At 37.6% G+C, this 18779-nt stretch overlaps 1 protein-coding gene across 1 annotated transcript in view; it reads left to right on the plus strand.

Moving 5' to 3' along the window:
- Positions 1-18779, plus strand: part of LOC139744812 (importin-4-like) — a 113380-nt gene that overhangs the window by 56668 nt on the left and 37933 nt on the right. The window contains exons 7-8 of the mRNA XM_071655227.1: positions 4361-4403; positions 4736-4903. Of these exons, the coding sequence (XP_071511328.1) occupies positions 4361-4403; positions 4736-4903 (211 nt within the window). The remainder of the gene's footprint in view (positions 1-4360; positions 4404-4735; positions 4904-18779) is intronic.

The following is an 18779-nucleotide window of genomic DNA, read 5'->3' on the forward strand; positions in this document are numbered from 1 at the left end:
ACAGGCAGGGGTCAACGAACTTTTAGAGCCCAATGTTAAGTTTTTATGGCGCATTTCTATTATGGGTCATAACTTTTGATCCATAACTCCATTTGTGACTAAACTTGGATGGTAGATGTCCCTTGGGGAGTGGATGATCACCACAAGGTCAAAGGTCACAAGCAGGGGTCAACGAACTTTTAGAGCCCAATGTTAAGTTTTTATGGCGCATTTCTATTATGTGTCATAACTTTTGATCCATAACTCCATTTGTGACTAAACTTGGATGGTAGATGTCCCTTGGGGAGCGGATGGTCACCACGAGGTCAATGGTCACAGGCAGGGGTCTACGAACTTTTAGAGCCCAATGTTAAGTTTTTATGGCGCGTTTCTATTATGGGTCATAACTTTTGATCCATAGGTCCTTTTGTGACCAAACTTGGATGGTAAATGTCCCTTGGGGAGTGGATGGTCACCACAAGGTCAAAGGTCACAGGCAGGGGTCAACTAACTTTATGGGCCCAATGTTAAGTTTTTATGGCACGTTTCTTTTTTGCCATAAATTTTTACCCTTTTATATCTCTTTTTATCTGTTATATCCCATTCGCGTACAATTTCTTGTACGCGAATGGGCGAGACACATTATGGCACTTGCCTTGTTTGTTGTTCTGTAGATGCATTTTTTTTTTTCATTGCTACGCTGTATCTTGTGTGTATTTTCAATGTATTCATGGCCCTTTGTTAACAATGTCTGTAATTCAGCCTCCGGGCTGCAATGGATATTGATGAATAAAACACAGGTCTTTTCAATTCAATTCAATTCAAATTGGTAAAAACAAAATTCCACATTTTTCTTATATTTGCCTCATTTGAAACTTTTGTTTGTTTTTACTCATCTCATATTTTTCTGTGGTGTTTCGTTTCAACATGATCATTAAATTGTAAATTTGGCAATGCTGCCATGTCTTAGAGCTACATTATGTAAATTCTTGATGTGAGCACATATTTGTAAATCATTAGCTGCTGTTATTTTGTGGTACATTCACACATGACCCAAAAAAAAAGCGCTAAATAAAATTTCATAGCCACTTCCATATTACTGTCCTCTTCAGTGTTAGCAATTGCATTGCATCACACACTGTTGCTTCCAAGAAATAACCATACTCAAAGCAGGGACCAGGTGTAAAAGGATCTCAAATCAACACAGTGTTAGCCTTGCTTAGCTATGTCCAGTCTCCTCCACATATGCGCGCTGAATTTTGATTCTACCAAATGACTTGAATGATTTTATCATGGAGTGTTTTTCTATTCTGTTGTCTGTATGCCTCTTCTATTCTGTGTCTTTGTGCGTCTACCCCAAAGGGTTGCTGGAGGCACTATGTTGTGGAATAATGTCCGTTCATCCATCCCATCATGATCTGTTATCATGATTTCAGAGATACAATTCATTTTCTTGGTACCTGGTCCATGTATAATACATGAAATGTAGATGCACTGACTAGATTTAGGCAAAATCCCTCGAGGTCAAAGTCACTGAGCTATGACATCAGGAGCAATGACATGTAGGAATGCCACTGTTAAAGAGATTTGGTAGGAAGGGTGCAAACAAACCATTATTCCATGAAATTATGATGATAAAAGGTCCAGTGTCAAGGGTCCCTGTGTCACTGTGTATGTCCAAGTAAAAGTCATTTCATATCATTACTTGTTCAGCTGGATATGCCCATAGATGATGTTAACTTGTTGGACAGGGTGGAAATACATTGATAATCATGTGCATAAACATGGTTGTGGTGATAATGCCAAGTTCAAGGACAAAGGTCACTCACTGTACAGTGTACCTTGGGTAAAAATGTCACTGTCCTTTAATAGGTAGTATTTCTCTGGGATGAAGGATAGCAACAAATCAATGAATGGAATGCCTGAAATAAGAGGCGTGAAAAGGATTACAGGTCAAGATCAACAAATTGAGATAAAATCTCATTTTGTGGCCTTAAATTATGTTCTTTTTAAGTCTGTGGCAAGAAATGTTATAAATTTGTTGTAATGGATAGAAATTGGAATTCCCAAAATAGCAGTTTACTTCATCGAAATGTACATGTACATGTACTACAAAATAATGAAGGGCCATATTCTTATGCGTATGGCAGATAGTGATTGTGTGTGAGAAGCGGAGGCATCCAAGTTGAATGTGTACAATAGTCAAAGTACCATTAGTTTTCGCTGTGGTTTTCTAATGTTGTTGCTCTCACTGCTGTTATTGTTGTCATTGATGTTAGGTTATTATTGCTATTTGCAAAATTATGCAAAATATTACAAAGACAAACTTAGACCATGTTAGTGTCAGTCAATAATGTCATTTACTGTCAGTCAGTCTGGTGATGTCCTTTGCTGCGTGGTGTACGTCTCTTAGCTCACCTGAGCCAAAAGTTCTGATAAGCTGTATTGTTCATTCATTGTGCGGCATCCAACCAATGACACTTAGATTATAAGACTGCACGTTTGTAAGACTGCTACCTCTAATGTTCATTTTGACAGTCTTGTTGCATCACTCTAGTATCTCCATCACAGTTTTGTAATCTGAATTTGGGGGTTTGACATTCATTTCTGCCACTCTTTGCTATGACCTGCCTTCTTTCTGGGCTGCTAGTACTATACACTGTATGTACATTGAGTTGGCACAAAGGAAATAAGTGAACCATTTGAATTTTTTTTCCCTTCGTCTTTGTATCTTTTTGGAGGATAATTTCTCTGTTGGCAATGTCAAATTGTTTGATGATTTGAAAGATCGTACATTTTACTGTAAAATGAATTGAAGAAATATATCCTGTAATTTCAAGCACTCTCTGCAGTTTTCAGCATATCTATGAAAGAGAAAGAAATAACATTGAGGATGCTTACAAACCTGATCAAAATATACCATTTGATTTAGTCTTTTGCTCACCAGAGCCAAGAGTTCAAGGGAGTTGCAATTGTTGTTTGTGTGTAAACTTCTTATACATTTGTCTCCTTTAATTTGCATTGTCACATACTTCCCTTTATACGAATAAGGAATGGTTATGAGTGCAATGGTCAGGACAAGATTTCACACTAGATTTAATAGGAGGTGCTATGTTTTATACAACACCATTCTAATAGATGTCAAGGAATGTGGTAAACACCAATTCTTAGATATAGTACATAAATGCCACTCATTTTTCATGAAAGGCCAATTATTCCTCTGAAAGAGTAACACACTGATGCGAGGGCCATGGTAAGATTGACATTTTCATTCCCAGAAACTGACCTGTCGAATTAATCTTGAAACAGGATTATCCCGAAGTAATGAGATATCCAATAAAGAGTTTTGTAAAATGGGTTCAAGAATGTAGCCAATTGGAAGCGCTGAAATGAGTCACGTGTGCGTGTATAAATTTCTCACTAACATGCACGGCCTGACGTCACAATGTTTACACTAGCAGTGCGCACTCAGTCAGTTGTTACAAGTGCGTCGCGCGCTACTATACGCGCTGTCAATCCTGTAAACAACTTCTAGTTCGGGCTGCCGGCCGGCCTTTCTTGTGCATAACATGTGGCGTACGTATACTAGTACTCTTGTACGTACAGTACTTATATGTGCGAGATGTGCGAGTGCGACGTGCGTAAATGTTTGGGACGAACATCTTCGGACATCTTGAGCGAGTGCTACATGTAGCTGACTGGTATTGACCCACAAAGGTACGTGAAAAGTGCTGTTAATTTTCGACCCATTTTATAAAACAAATGATGCACAGGATTACTAACGCACTCTATCCTGTGCATCATTTGTATAATACCTGTGCTTCACAATTTGGCCCAGAAATGGTGCCATGAAGTTATGCCCCAAAGATCCAACGTAGTGATGGTGTAGGTAGATAACATTTTGTCTGGGTCTAGTATGACACTCCTATGGTATTGTGTGTAGTTATGAATTTGATGTATGTATTGCAATATAAAATCAGAAAATGCTTTTCATGGCAGTTCTAGGGATGGCCCCACAGATGCAATTAATGCTGTGATCATTTTCTCTTCATATTTCATTCTGATCAGATTTGAAACCTCTGGACTTTACCAGTCTGATTATATCAAACTGGATGATGATTCTATACGCAATTCTAACAAATTGACTTTGATAAACAGAGCAAAAGCAAGCAACAAAGGAGTAGAAATTTTATCAAAATCAGACTTGATTCTAACTAGCAAGGTTTATTACCAGAATTTCCATGTGTGCATACTATTTTTTTCTTTCTTTTTGGTCATACAATGTTGTTTTCAAAGTCTATCGAAAAGTAATGTATATCAACTTAAAATTGAGGTGAGTATTATATTCAAGTGTCTCTTGATTGTTATCTGTCTCTTACAGAACAATGACTGCCCTGGTTCATTACACTGGCACAGATGAAATTGTGAGTTTGTCTTCCATATGATCCGTAGATTGTTGTTTTGGGCGCAATTTTAGCACTGACGGTAAAGAGCTAGCGTGAGGGCTTATATCAGTTGGCATTATGGGACAGACGATTTTTGTACTTTACAACAGTGTAAAATAATGAATGCAGAATATTGCATCTGCTACAGCAATATGAATTTTATAATAATAATGACAAGTGCTCAAGACATTCTACTCTCTATGTAGTGTTTAACATTGTGAATGCTAGACTTTTATCGCAGTGAGACACATTGAGTTTGAGTAGCATTCTTCCTTCCTCACTGTCACAACTGATTTTGTCTTACACTAAAGCCCTTATTCAGACCCCTGATCCCAAGGGTCCTGGTTGTGATTGGGCAGCTTTTGGTCCGTGATGAAGACCAAGGATGTGAGGCAATGGAAGTCTTTGATGAGCTGGTAGAGAGCGAAGTGTCCATCATTGTTCCTCATCTCAAAAGCGTCCTGGAGTTCTGCTGTCAAGTGAGTGGTACATGATTTATTTCCATTCAAACTGTGCATAATTTTTCTATTCTTTCTTGTGAGCAAGGATGTTTTCAATTCATCTACAATTTTATATATGATTCTTATGCTTTATAATTGTTCTTTATATAGTACATGGGGACCTTCACTGAATACAAGAGGGATTTCTCTGTAGACTGTCAGGGATAACCTAATGATATTGTTGAGATTTGTCGAAAGAAGTGATTCTGTCTTTGATTATTTATGCCAAATGAATCAAATAAGAAGCAACCCCTACTGTAGTGCCAATGGTAAATTCACACTTTATTCATGCTTATGTTTAAAATCTTGTCACACATCTGCAAATTGCAAATGTGCTCAGAAATCTTTACAGTTATATGTATGAATTTTTTTCTAATGATATTACATTAAGTGACATCAATTTATGTGAATATTAATCCACAAGATCCTATTACAGTACTGTTGTCATGTTTACACTTTTACTGAATAGCATTAGGACTAAAATTGTACTCCTTTCGTTAACTTGACAAAAAGTATTTTTGTATTGTTAAACTTAACAAATTACAAATAAATGCTAAGAAATCATGTTATATGATTTAAAGAAAAAGAAAATTATTGATGAAAATATTAATTTGTATTTGAATGATATGTGCATAAGAAAAGGTGATGGTACAAAATTTCTTGTTGTAATCATAGACTGTAAGCTTGTATGGAGAGATCATATCAACAACCTTAATTAACAAATTATCGAAAATTGTTGGTGTGTTGTATAAGGTAAAAGATATTCTCCCTCTTCGTATATTGGTCACTCTTTATCATGCGTCTTTGCCCCATCTTACATGTGGAATTACTGTGTGGGGACACTGTGCTCAGTACTTGCTTAAAAAATTAACTATATTGCAAAAACGTGCAATAAGGATGATTGGTAACTCAAACTATTTTGCTCACACTCGACCATTGTTTCTGAAACGAGAATATTATATTTCTGTATTTATGTACTTACTTTTACTTAACCTTCTTCTGTTTGAAATCCAGGATTATGTGCAATATAACTCTTCTGTCAATGTATATGCCAGCAGAAATTCAAAGCAGATATATGTACCCTTTTATAAATATGAGGTTTCAAGAAATAGTTTATTTTATTAAGGCCCTATTATGTGGAATAATATAGCCACTGTTATCCGTAGTAAAACTTCTTTGTCTGCCTTTAAAAGAAAATTTTAAAAAAAGATGTATTCTCACAAATACTTTGTAATTTCCCACAATGAAGTACTTTTTGGATTTTTTCTTTTTTATGTTATATACAGAGGCCCATTATCTGAGTTTATTACCAGTAAATCTTTGTCAGTACTACTTTTATTCTTTCTTACTTGATGCTTGCCATGTCAGTGTTGTCTTCCCACAATGTCTTTAATCTTCATTTTGCCTGCCTGTCTTTCTCCTAGCCTCCGTTCTTGTTCATTTACATGTATTTCTTTTTTAAATGCAAACTTGTAAGATGTAGTCTACCAAGGGTTTGACCTTTGATAAGCCAAGGGCCTTTGTCATTCCCTCACATCTGCAGTTTTGTACTGTTTTACAATTTTTTTTCCTACTTTATGGTAACAGTCCTTGTACTATATGTGTTTTGAGATTGTTTTGTGTACTTACTTTTATATAATATTTCTGTGTTTCATTCTGTTTGTACATACACGTGTATATGTCTATGTTTGTGCATTTTTAAGAGATAAGAAATAAATTGAATTGAATTGAATTGAATAGAATTCAATCAATTAAACAGTAAAATATTGGAATGGACAAACAAAACAGAAAAGTCATGAATTCTGAAGTTCCATTTGCACAGTCAAACGTAACCATGATATTGTTCACAATTACAATGATGCAGAACCTCAGTGATTTGCACAAAAGTCTTTGTACCTCTATAACATCATTTTATATTCACATTGAACCAGAAAGCAACAAACCTCTGCACCTTTTATCGTTAACTGTGATGATTTTTTTATACCCCCACCACACTTAGTGTGAAGGGGGTATATAGGAATCACCGTGATGTTGGTCATGCGGTCGGGCGGGCGGTCGGTCTGTTGCAAAATCTTGTGTCGCAAACTCCTACAATTTTGAAGCAATTTCAATGAAACTTGGGGTAAATGATGATATTGAGGTATAGATGTGCAAGACATGTTTTTTGTGTTTGTCGGACAATGCGTTGCCATGGTACCCACAATTTTACCAAAACCTTGTGGAGGGAACTACTTCCATAGTATTTAAGCAATCAGTTTCAAAATTGGTATCTATGATGATCTATAGGTGTAGTTATGCAAGACACTCTTTGTGTTTGTACTTGACAAAGCGTTGCCATGGTAACTGCATGTTTTCTTCAAAATCCTGTGGAGTGAACAACTTCCACAATTTTGAAGCAATCAAAATCAAATTTGGTAGGCATTATGGCCTTGAGGCATAGATGTGGAACACATAATTTTTGTGTTTGTCAGACAAAGCATTGCCATGGTAACCATAATTTTACCAAAACCTTGTGGATTGAATAACTTCCACATCATTCAAGCAATTAAGGTCAAATTTAGTATGTATGATGATCGGGAGGTGTAGTTATGCAAGACACCAATGTGTTAATATAAGAAAAATTTGTTGCCATGGTAACCACTCATTTTTGTATCAAATTGAACCATTTAATCTATGAAGGTGAAATTTGGTGTGTATGATGCTCTTTAAGTGTAGTTTTGCAAAATGTCCTTTGTATTTGTATCAGACAATGCGTTGCCATGGTAACCGCATTTTTTTTTTAAATCCTGTGGAGTGAATTTCTAGTTTTCAAGCAATTGAAACCAAATTTGGTAGGCATTACTGCCCAGAGGTATAGATGTGGAACACATAATTTTTGTGTTTGTCACACAAACCATTGCCATGGTAACCACAATTTTACCAAAACCTTGCAGATCGAATAACTTTTCCATCATTCAAGCAATTGAAGTCAAATTTAGTATGTATCATGATCTAGAAGTGTAGTTTTGCAAGACACCAATGTGTTAGCATAAGGAAAATGTGTTGCCATGGTAACCACTTATTTTTGTATCAAAATAAACCATTCAAGCTATGAAGGTCAAATTGAGTGTGTATGATGGTCTTTAAGTGTAGTTATGCAAAATGTCCCTTGTGTTTGTATCAGACAATGCATTGCCATGGTAACCACACTTTTTACCAAAACCTTGTGGAACCCAACTGTTACCATAGCACTCAAGCAACTGTGGTCACATTTTGTTTGTATGATAATGATTGTATAAATAATGTGCAAGACACCACATGTGTTCATGCCAGACACATTTTTCGACAATGGCAAAAAGTGTATACTATAAAGCAACACTAGGGGCGGGGGTATTAATCACCTTCAGTGATAATTCTAGTTTTTTCAGAATTGGAGATGTTTCAGTTGTTTTGTTGGCAAACACCTTGAATGATATCTTTGAAGTTCAAATCCTTAGGAAGATCGTTAGGTAATGGCATAATCTTGCCATATTATTTGCATACATTCCTGTCTAATGAAAGCACAATGAACTAAATGTAGCATTTTGATTTCAGGTTGTCCATCTGTCCGTCTATCCTTCCTTCCATCTGTAATCTATTTTGTGGACGATGTAGCTTTATACAGACCATTTAAAGCATCCAAATGAAACTTGGACTATGATGAGTGGATGAAGTTGTGCCTATCAACTTTTTGGTGTACAATGTACATGCTAAAGGTCACAGGTCAAGGTCATATTCTTACAATTTCATGATTTTCCCCACATCTCTGCTATGCCTGAAGTTTTTTTCAAGAACCTTAGCATATGCATGTATTACCAGGTTAAGATTCTCTAGGGAAGGTTTTGAGTGCACACACTCAAGGTCAAAGATCAAGGTCTAATTCTTAAAATTTTACTATTTTTCCCAATATCACTGCAATGCCTGAGGTTATTTTCATCAAGCTTTGCATATAAAGCATGTATTACCAGGTAAAGATTCTCTACAAGAAGTTTTGGGCCGTGGGGTCAAAGTTCAAAGGTCAAGTAAAAATGCTAAGACTTATTTTTTTCTTCAGATCTTGGAGATTTCCCAAGTTATCTTCACAAAACTTGATATACAATGTATGCATGAACTGCCTTAAAATGTTTTGGGTCATGGGGGAAGGTCAGGGATTAAAGGCCATATGAAAACTCAGGGATATGCTATTTAATGGTGAAACTACTCTATTTTCTCCATTACCTTGAAAATCACTAAGTGCATGTAATTAAACTGATGTATTACTGCACATGTTAGTGTTAAAATGTCATCCCCCCATACTTTGAAAATAACTCAAAGCATTATTATGAAAATTGGACATAACCAGTTAGTGATTATTTGAAGAAAGATGTGAGCCATGGGGTCAAAGAGCAAGGGTCAAAGGTCAATTGAAAATGCCCAAATACTTGCTTGATCTGAAACAATTTAGCTATCTGATGAAATCTGCTTCATATAAACACTAAAAACATTTGGGATTGTTCCATCTAACTTCAGATAATGTCACTTCAGATATGTACCAATTATGTGAAACTCTCACGCTGTCAAGATGAATGACAGACCTATGGGAAAAAATGTGATGTGGCGGAAACATACCAGTCACCAAAGCGACATTTCTAAGGGTTTTGTGGGTTTTTTTTTCTTTCTTTTGAAGAAACTTTCATTTCATAGATTTTATGCCTCCGCCATGAAGTGTCGCCTGAGGCATTATGTTTTCGTGTTGTCTGTCCGTCTGTCCTTCCGTCTTGTCTGTCCGTCTGTCCTTCCGTCTGTCCATCCGTCCGTCTGTCCGTCCATAATCGATTTTTTTGGACAGCGTAACTAAAAAACCGTTTGAGGTATCATAATGAAACTTGGCATGTGTGTGAATGAGTGGGCCAAGTTATGCCTATCATCTTTTGGGTGCACATGCTCAGGGTCAAAGGTCAAAGGTCTAGGGCAAATGCTCAAAATGTCACTATTTCCCCCATATCTATGCAATGCCTGAAGGTATTTTCTTGAAACTTAGTGTATATGTACTACCAAAGGAATATTCTCTAGGTAGAGTAATAGGTCATGAAGTCAAAGGTCAAAGGTAAAGTGAAAATGTTAAAATTTCATTTTTTCCCCATATCTCAGAAGTGGTGCAAGGTATCTTCATGGAACTTAGTACATATGCATGTAGTGACTGGCAGTGATTAACTAGAGAATTTTGGGGTCTTGGGGTCAAAGGTCATGGGTGAAAGGTCAAGGTTAACTCCTCAAAATTTCACCTTTCCCCTCATATCTATGCAATGCCTGCAGGATTTTTCTTGTAACTTGGTGTATACATGTATTACACAATAGAGATTCTCTGGGAAGTCTTTCACCAAAAAGGTCAAAGGTCAAAATGTCAAAGTTCACATGAAAGTGGTAAATTTCAATTCTTCCATATCTAGGAAGTGGCTCTAGGTATCATCATGAAACTTAGCACATATTAATGCATTGTCTGCCTGACAGTGATTCTCTTAGGATATTAAGGTCATAGGGTCAAAGGTCATGGGTCAAAGGTCAGGTTAAGATCCTAACAATTCACTATTTAATGCTGATAAAACTTATAAAAGAGTCAAAAGTGACAAGCAAAGATCCTCAAATCCCCAAAACATGCTCTCTTAGAAAATATAGCCATTCATCCCATTAAACCTAGTTCAAGGAAAGTGAGCATTCAACTTATTTGTGACAAACATGTGATTATGATATTTTGCTAATTATGTTAAACTGTCATTGTACATTGTCAAGACGTACTACAGACCTATTAGGAGAATCATGCATTATAGCAGAGGCATACCAGTCGCCATAGTGACATTTCTAGTTGTGACATATTTTTCTCAGGTAAGTTTGAATATGGAGAAGAGCTTTTCTGTAGGAGGCCTCTCACTTCTTGTTGCTGAATTACAAAGAGCTTCATTCCATGTTAAGTTTGACTGTAACAAGTAGCGTGAAATCAAATAAATAGGGCAATGAAAGTTCAAGGCTAAAACTGACAACAAGGAACAATGTGAAGTGGAATGTAAATTCTTAAGCACCCAATCCATGACCATGTGGTGTCATGACCATGTGGATGCCCAGTCTGTTACGTATGTAGTATACACGTACATGAAGTGAACATCAGAGTTTTGACAGCATTGATGAGTTTTCCAACTTGTGCCATGAACTTCAGCCTTACACTATTGTCATGTGGAAACTTCTTGAGATGCATTTGTGAAAGTTGGAGTTAACTGTGTTAACATCTCAGGATACTCCCTCGACTGTCGCAGTGACAGAACTTTTAAGAACTAAGGAGACAAAAGCAGAGGACATATTGCAGTCTACTGCCTAGAAGGATTTGCCATATTCCGTGATTGCAACATTGACCCAGCAGACTTTAAGTTGATGTGATTCTGTCTAACTTTCAGGTCACAGACAGTACTGATAGCTGCAGTGTGCAGACCACCTGGTGCCAACTGCAATTTTATCAGCTACCTAGATACCACCACACTATCAAAACTCTCTATATTCAGCACACAGTCAGTTATCCTTTTTGGAGACGTCCACCTAAAGGAATGGGTTTTTAGTCATACAACTGATGTGCTGTGTACTTGAGATGTGCAACACACTTAGCTTGACTCAGCTTGTCAAAGAACCAACTAGAGAAGACCAGATACTTGACTACTGACCTTAATGTTAGGTGTAAGACATTTCCGAGGCTGAGAACATTGGATCATAATCCTGGTTTTTTTTAAGCTTAAAGTGAAAACATGGTTTTGGTAAGGGTTTGAGAACCCGTCTGGCACCATTTCATATTTGCTTGCAATATATGGAAAGAGTCTACACAGAAACTTACCTGGCTGACGCGATTTGCCGGGCTGATGAGTCGTTTTAGAGTATCTTGAGAAAAATAATAAAAGTCGGAAAACCGACTTTTATTCCAGAAGGATCCAGACTAACTCGGTCTCAGGGAAAACTTGTCCCTATTTCAGACAATTTACACGCAGTTCCTGATCGCCATATTCTACTGTAATACCAAACGAGGCCTAACTGAACAGACAGGAAAGTGCGTGCTAATCCTTTACAAAACAAATGGACAGCGCGCGGTCCTCAAGCCTATACGCACATCACCTCAGTTGCTGAGACGCGCTGTCCTTGAAGTTTTTGCTGTAGTTTATCAAGCGTCTTTGATTGTTTTTAGAGGTGCTTGATAGGCATACACTAATTTTGCATGCGCGCCAAAGAGGTTTTTTGATGCGCGCGTTTTAACAACTTGGACCATTACTGCGAGTAGCCAGAACGCGAAGTGCTAGTTTATACAGGCCGCTCCCATAGTACAATACTACAACACTGTACAATCCAGAGGGACAACCAATACACCATCAGCCCGCCGTCTAAGCGAGGCCGAGTTATCCCCGAGTCCGAGTTTAGCCTGACCCCGTTCGAGTAAGTTCTGAGACTAAACCTTTTTGGTTAATATTTCGCATTTTCGTCGTTACCCATCGAATATCTAGTTATTACAGCGTTATTCCGCACATTTCCTTGGCATACGTTCACATTTGAGAGCGAAATTTGACAACTTTTGCAGGCGTACCAGAACTATGTTTTGGCTTTAATTTCCCTCTGCATAGGGACAAACCTTTCCAGTGCAGTTTTGCAGTATGATTAGAACTAACTAGTCTCTAGCTCTTCACACAGAAGATTCAAAAGCTTGCAATGATGTTATTACATCATCTGTGATGTGATAGAAATCTACTTGTTACCAGGGAAATATGTGTCTAGGAAGACTGCTGACATCTTGTGGTTTAATGACAACTGCAGATGAGCAGCAAAGAAGTGCCGCTTGTTCAGGAAACTGGAAAGACCAAAGATAACATTGTCAAGTTCACAGAAACCAGGAGAGACTATAACTTTGCTGAAAACAGAGCAAGAGAGGGTATAATGACAAACTGAAGAAGGCACTGTCAGATGGTGGCCATAGCAGTTGAAGTAGTGGAATACTGTCAACATCTTGTCTTTAAGCCAACCAGAGCAGAGATCCCAGTGTTGAAAGATCACCACAGGTACAGTGACAGAAAAGGCACAGAAGTTTATCAAGACTTTTGCCACTAACTGTCAGCTTGACAGTAAACGGGAGTTTACCCCAGAGTGTCTGCCTTCGTCAACCAGCTCAATGAAAAAATTAACCTTTAAAGCCACAGATGTGAAGAGGCTTTTGTGGAACATTCAGCCTGATAAAGCTGCCATTCTCGAGAACATTTCATCCAGAATTCTGAAAGAATCCAGCACAGAACTGTAAGGCCACTCCCTTTGCTGTTTCAGCTATGCTTCTACTAGGGAATCTGTCCAAGACAATGGAAAACAGCAAGTGTCATCCCTATTCAAAAAAGAGATTCCTAGTCTAAATCAACTAAGTACGTACTGCACCATCTCACTGCCCTGCATTGTCAGCAAAGTACCTCCTGACATTATCCAGGAAAAGGAATCCAGCCAGGCTTGATCTACAGTTTGGTAGCACAACTTTGGCAGAGAAAGAAGAGCTGGAGACTCTGGAAGTGGCAACCGACACTAGCAAACTAATGTGGACAAAGCATATACATTGTATCTCCAACATTGCATCAAGAGCTGGACAAAACCGGGGGCCCATAAGGAGAATGGCTAACAGGCTGGATAGGAGAGGTAGAGCAATTGTCTACAAGACCCAAGCTCAAAGTGTGTTGGAGTAAGCTTAACTCCTATGAATGAGTGCCAGCCCAACAACACTTTGACTGCTAGACTTGATTCTAAAGAAATTGCTTTGATTGTTGGTGTGGAGGGATGAAACTACATTGGAACTAATCTCCTCTCTCCAACAAAGGCAATATTTGGCAGTAGCTACATTCCTCTACAAAATGCACACCAGCACTTGCCCAACAGACTTTTGTGCTATGCTTCCTCAGCCACTTGTCAGAAGAACCACCCATTCCAGCCTGTTGATGCCTTGCCATACTCTTGCAGTACATTACCATCTCCAGAACCATTTCCACTGGATAAACTTTCATCCACACAGCAGTACATGTCTAGAACAGCTTGCCAGACAGTGTAGTTGGTGACATCACTGAGAATTGTATTACATCCTTCAGTAGCAGGGTGCATATGAACAATTTATGTTACATGTCTGAGGATCCACCCCTGCTTTCCAGTTTTTCTTGTTGGTTGCTATGAATCAATGATTAGGTGCCAGAGAGATATTAGTAGAGGCTACTATGTACTCCCGTGATATTTTCGTGCCAAAATTGATTTTTTTCTCTAACTTTGTCAATTTGGGGGTGCTGAATCCAAAAAACTTTGGTTCCATTTTTTCTGACCACGTCTTCAGCCGCCATTTTGAATTTCAAAATGGCCGCCCTTGCAGACTGTATTTTGACCCATATTTCATATAGTGAGCATTGTAGAAGCTTAAAATTTGGTGCAAAATGCATGGGTGTGATGTCAGACACTCTGATAAATCTCTCTCTGATATTGTGGATTGTTTTGATACAATTTGTAGGCTGCCATATTGAATTTCAAAATGGCTGCCATAGCAAGCTGTATTTTTACCCATATCTCATAAAGTGAGCATTGTAGAAACCTCAAACTTGGTGCAAAATACATCGTTATAATGTCAAACACTCTGATATATCATTTTCTGATATTGTGGATTGCTTTGTAGAGTTTCTAGGCCGCCATCTTTAAATTCAAAATGGCCGCCATAGCATTTTTACCCATATCTCAGTTTGCAATTATTGTAGAAGCATCAAATTTTTAAGAATACACATGCTGGTGGTGTCCAATGGTCCAGCACAGCTGTTTCCTAATTGTGGATCATTAGATAGACCACCATGTTGAAATTCAAGATGGCCGCCATAAAAACATAATTATGATACTGTGGTAAGCGCCTTTGATGAATGTGCCAAAATTGTCCTAGTTAGACTGAATTTATTTCCAGTTCACGCAGAATGACAGCCATCTCTCTATTCAAAATGGCCGCCATAAATTCAAAATTTAAGGATGAGGTTCTAATTACGTCATCAAGAGATGCTGAGGGGCAAGAACTGCGTAAGGGGGGAGGGGGCATACCACTGTCCGATAGTGTGGGCAAGCGTGTAAGCTATACATTCCATATAGCCAGGCGGGTATGCGGTATGCAAACTGCGCGCTAAAACGGTTCGTTTTTGCCTCTCAGGCAACACGTTATTTTGCGTTGTGGAACCTCGTTAATGATTATATTTAATCCCAATCATTGAATATTTGTATAAAAGCAAGCATTGATGCAATTGAAGGTGATCTTAAAAAACTTGATGCTGCCTCAAGAGAATGAAGACAAACGAGGAAAAGTCTCGCAATGGCAAGAAATGCTATGGTCACCCTACCAGGCATCCCATTCACAAGCTTGTTTGTTGTCCAAAACTGAAACACTTAAGGTTTGATAGATATAATTATTTCTGGAATAACACAGAATGAAGAAGGAATAAGTAGGCTTTTCCTGATTGCCCTTGAGTGGATCATCTTCAATTATCAAGACTTCCAAGATGCTTATTGCTGTACAGCCAATTATTCTAAAACTACAAAGGAGTAATGATAGCTCAGTTCTGTGGCGCTTGCATCCATCAGAATTCCTCCACAACTTAGAAGATCATCAAACAAGGGTAATGTAAGAAATTGACACTGCCTTGAAGCTAATAAATGTGGTGGTTGCCACTGGTTGGTAGTCAGATATCAGAAACATTCAATGGAGATACTCTAGAAAGAGATGAAAAGGGCAGTTTTAATGTTTTGTACTAAGAATTTGTATCTGCGAGAATTAGAATATATTAATCTCCGGAATATTGTGAGAAAGGCCAGACATTCAGCTCGTGCGAAAAAAAATACACCATGTAAGATTGGATCCAAAGTCATTAAGCTTAAGGGATCGCAAATTCTTCATAACATTTCTACTGGTTCTACAGCCTGATACATGTAGACCTGTCATTATCCTGTCATTGCTGAACGATACAATTATTGAAAGGTATAAGTTCTAAGCAATTCCACAATCACTCTTCATCTCATTGTTTTATGGCCTTCTCCTCATTCTCCCTATTAAAGGTTCATTTTTCCTACCCATGAATGCCTTAGAAACTCACAAAACTGAGCCAAATAATAAGCCTGAAAGTTGAAATACTGAGCAGTCAATTCCATCTGACACAGAGACCATGGAAAGAAAAAAAAAAGAGTTCATCAAAGATGCCATGGGAGTTATTGTCACCCGTCACTCACAAGAGATAGCCTCATTCCATTGTATGTATTAGAGCAACGAGAAAATCAGAGATATTGATGATTATTACGTAGACTCTAACATTTCAATTATCCTGATGGATCTTGTAGGTTTGCTTCACTTACTGCATTGCATGTTGTCTGCTCCATCACTGGAAAAGGAAATGATAAAGGTACAATTGACAATTTTGAGAGATTATGCTCTGCAGTTTGTTGCGAAAAACAGGAACAGCTAAAGGTCTGCTTTTTAATGCCTTTCATGGTGCTGGCTGAAGTTGAAAATTTGAGGATGTCTCCAAGAGCAGATGGACCAAGAAGTATCTAAACCTTGAATCATGCAGAATGTGGTATGACACAGTCCGTGCCTTCCAGAAGTTTGGCGTGGATGACTTCAATCAGGACAATTTCCCGCTTTACCCTCGTAGAGACTTGACGATATAACCAGAGAACGAACCTCGTAAACTCTCACAACCTAATTTGTGCCTCTAATACATATAAATATGATTTATTAGATTGTAGATATTTCGAAAGGGTATGCATAAATTGTTCAATTTCTATAAAATGCTTCGAACTTCCTACATCAACGGTAGCCACAGAATTCATTATCATGCTCAAAAGCAGGAAATGCAAAAGTCATTATTTCTGGAAGAATTCAGAACTAATTCTCCCCTGTGTACAGCTTTAGAGTGCTGTTTCTAAACATGTGCAGGAATGAGCCTAGAAAACATTTGATTATCTAAGTGACTATCCCATGAATTGTTAGAGTATATAGGGCTAATATTGTAAGTTCTTACAACCAAATCGTCTAAATGGGGCGTTATTTAGTCAGTCAGACACAGTTATTGAGAGGTGTTTTTTTGAAAGTCATTTGTTTTTAACATCAAAATCACATGATTTCCCATTCACAAATTTTACCCAAATGCTATGCTTTTAAAGGAATGTTTCACATGGCAGCATTTTTGCATTTCAACACAACAGTGTACCTACAGGACAGGAAACACTTGAAGTGATTGACTTATACATGAGTGTTTCACCATGCTTGGGTTTGCAGTTTAAAGATCTTACAGCACCAAATATGGTCGAAATACATCTTGAATTTCAAGAGTGGCGACCAATACAAATAATCCATTATTACAGAATGTATAGGCCCTATGTGTGTGTGTGTTTAAAGAATATACACCGTAAGCCACCATTAACATTGATATGTCTAAAAGTTAGCTGAAAAGCAGCCATTTTGAATTCTAAGAAGGCAGCCTTGAAAGTTAGGCCTATCTGCAATTTTAGGGAGGGGAAAAGTGCATCTGAATGTTCAATATTATGAGCCCGGTTTATGCCCGAAATGTGAACTGTCTGTATTGCGTACAACATGAGATATGGGTCAAAATATACATTCTGGTATGGCGGCCATTTTGATTTTCAAGATGGCCAACTTTAATATCAAAATGAACCATCGTTCACTCAGAAAAAGGTTTTCAGAATGTCTGACAACATACGTATGCTCTCTGCCCCAAATTAGAACCTTACACAATGCATACGATATGAGATACCGATCCAATTACATTTGTTATGGTAGCCATTTTGAATTTCAAGATGGCCGCTAAGGAAAATGATCCATCATTAAATAAATAAATGTACATATTAGCATTGATGACTGACATCATAAGCATGCTTTTTGCCCCAAATTTATACTCTACATAGTGCTTACAACCCGAGATATGGGTAAAGACATATTTAGCTATGGCGGCCATTTTGAATTTCAAGATGGCTGCCTAAAAATGTATCAAAGCTAGCTACAATATTAGAAAATGGTGTATCAGAATGTCTGACATCACAAACATGCTTTTTGCATCAAATCTGAACCTGATATGATGCTCACATTATGCAAATTGGGTCAAAATACAGTTTGCTATGGCGGCCATTTTGAAATTCAAAATGGCGACTGAAGACGTGGTCAGAAAAAATGGAACCAAAGTTTTTTGGATTCAGCACCCCAAAATTGACCAAGTTAGCTAAAAAAATCAATTTTGGCACGAAAATCTCACGGGACCCAATATTTCGACATAGTAGACTGTACTATATCTGTTGTAGTGAATTGCTGCCTAGACTAGTTTGTGTCATTTTGTATTCCTAGTGGGCTTTTGTTTATCTTTGCATCTTATATTTAAAAAAAAAAAATGATCCAAATTGAGGAGGTGATAATGACATGTCACTACTCATATTTTTTATATGGAAAATAAAATTGAAAAAAAAAAACTCTTCTTTTTCACAATAAATCATCAACTCTATTTCCCCTTGAAATAGTGTAAATTGCCAGATTATGTTGTAATTTCATATGCATGAGGGTTTTTTTAAAGAAATTGAACTTCATCTGAAATTTGATTCATGCTTCTTTCACAACAAATACAATCTGCAGGTGAAATGTACAAAATGATAAAGCATTTCAAAAGAGGCAGCTACCATAGTGGGTTTTTTTTTAATCTAAAGATCAGATATTGACTGAGATGGCTTATCTTCCATTGCTATGACTGTTTTCAAAGGTCACAATGAAGAATGGCCATGTCAGTCATTG

The sequence above is a fragment of the Diadema antillarum genome, unplaced genomic scaffold, assembly GCF_040938485.1.
Source record: "Diadema antillarum isolate AM-2024a unplaced genomic scaffold, OU_Dant_1.0 seq00001213_RagTag, whole genome shotgun sequence".
Taxonomy (NCBI): domain Eukaryota; kingdom Metazoa; phylum Echinodermata; class Echinoidea; order Diadematoida; family Diadematidae; genus Diadema; species Diadema antillarum.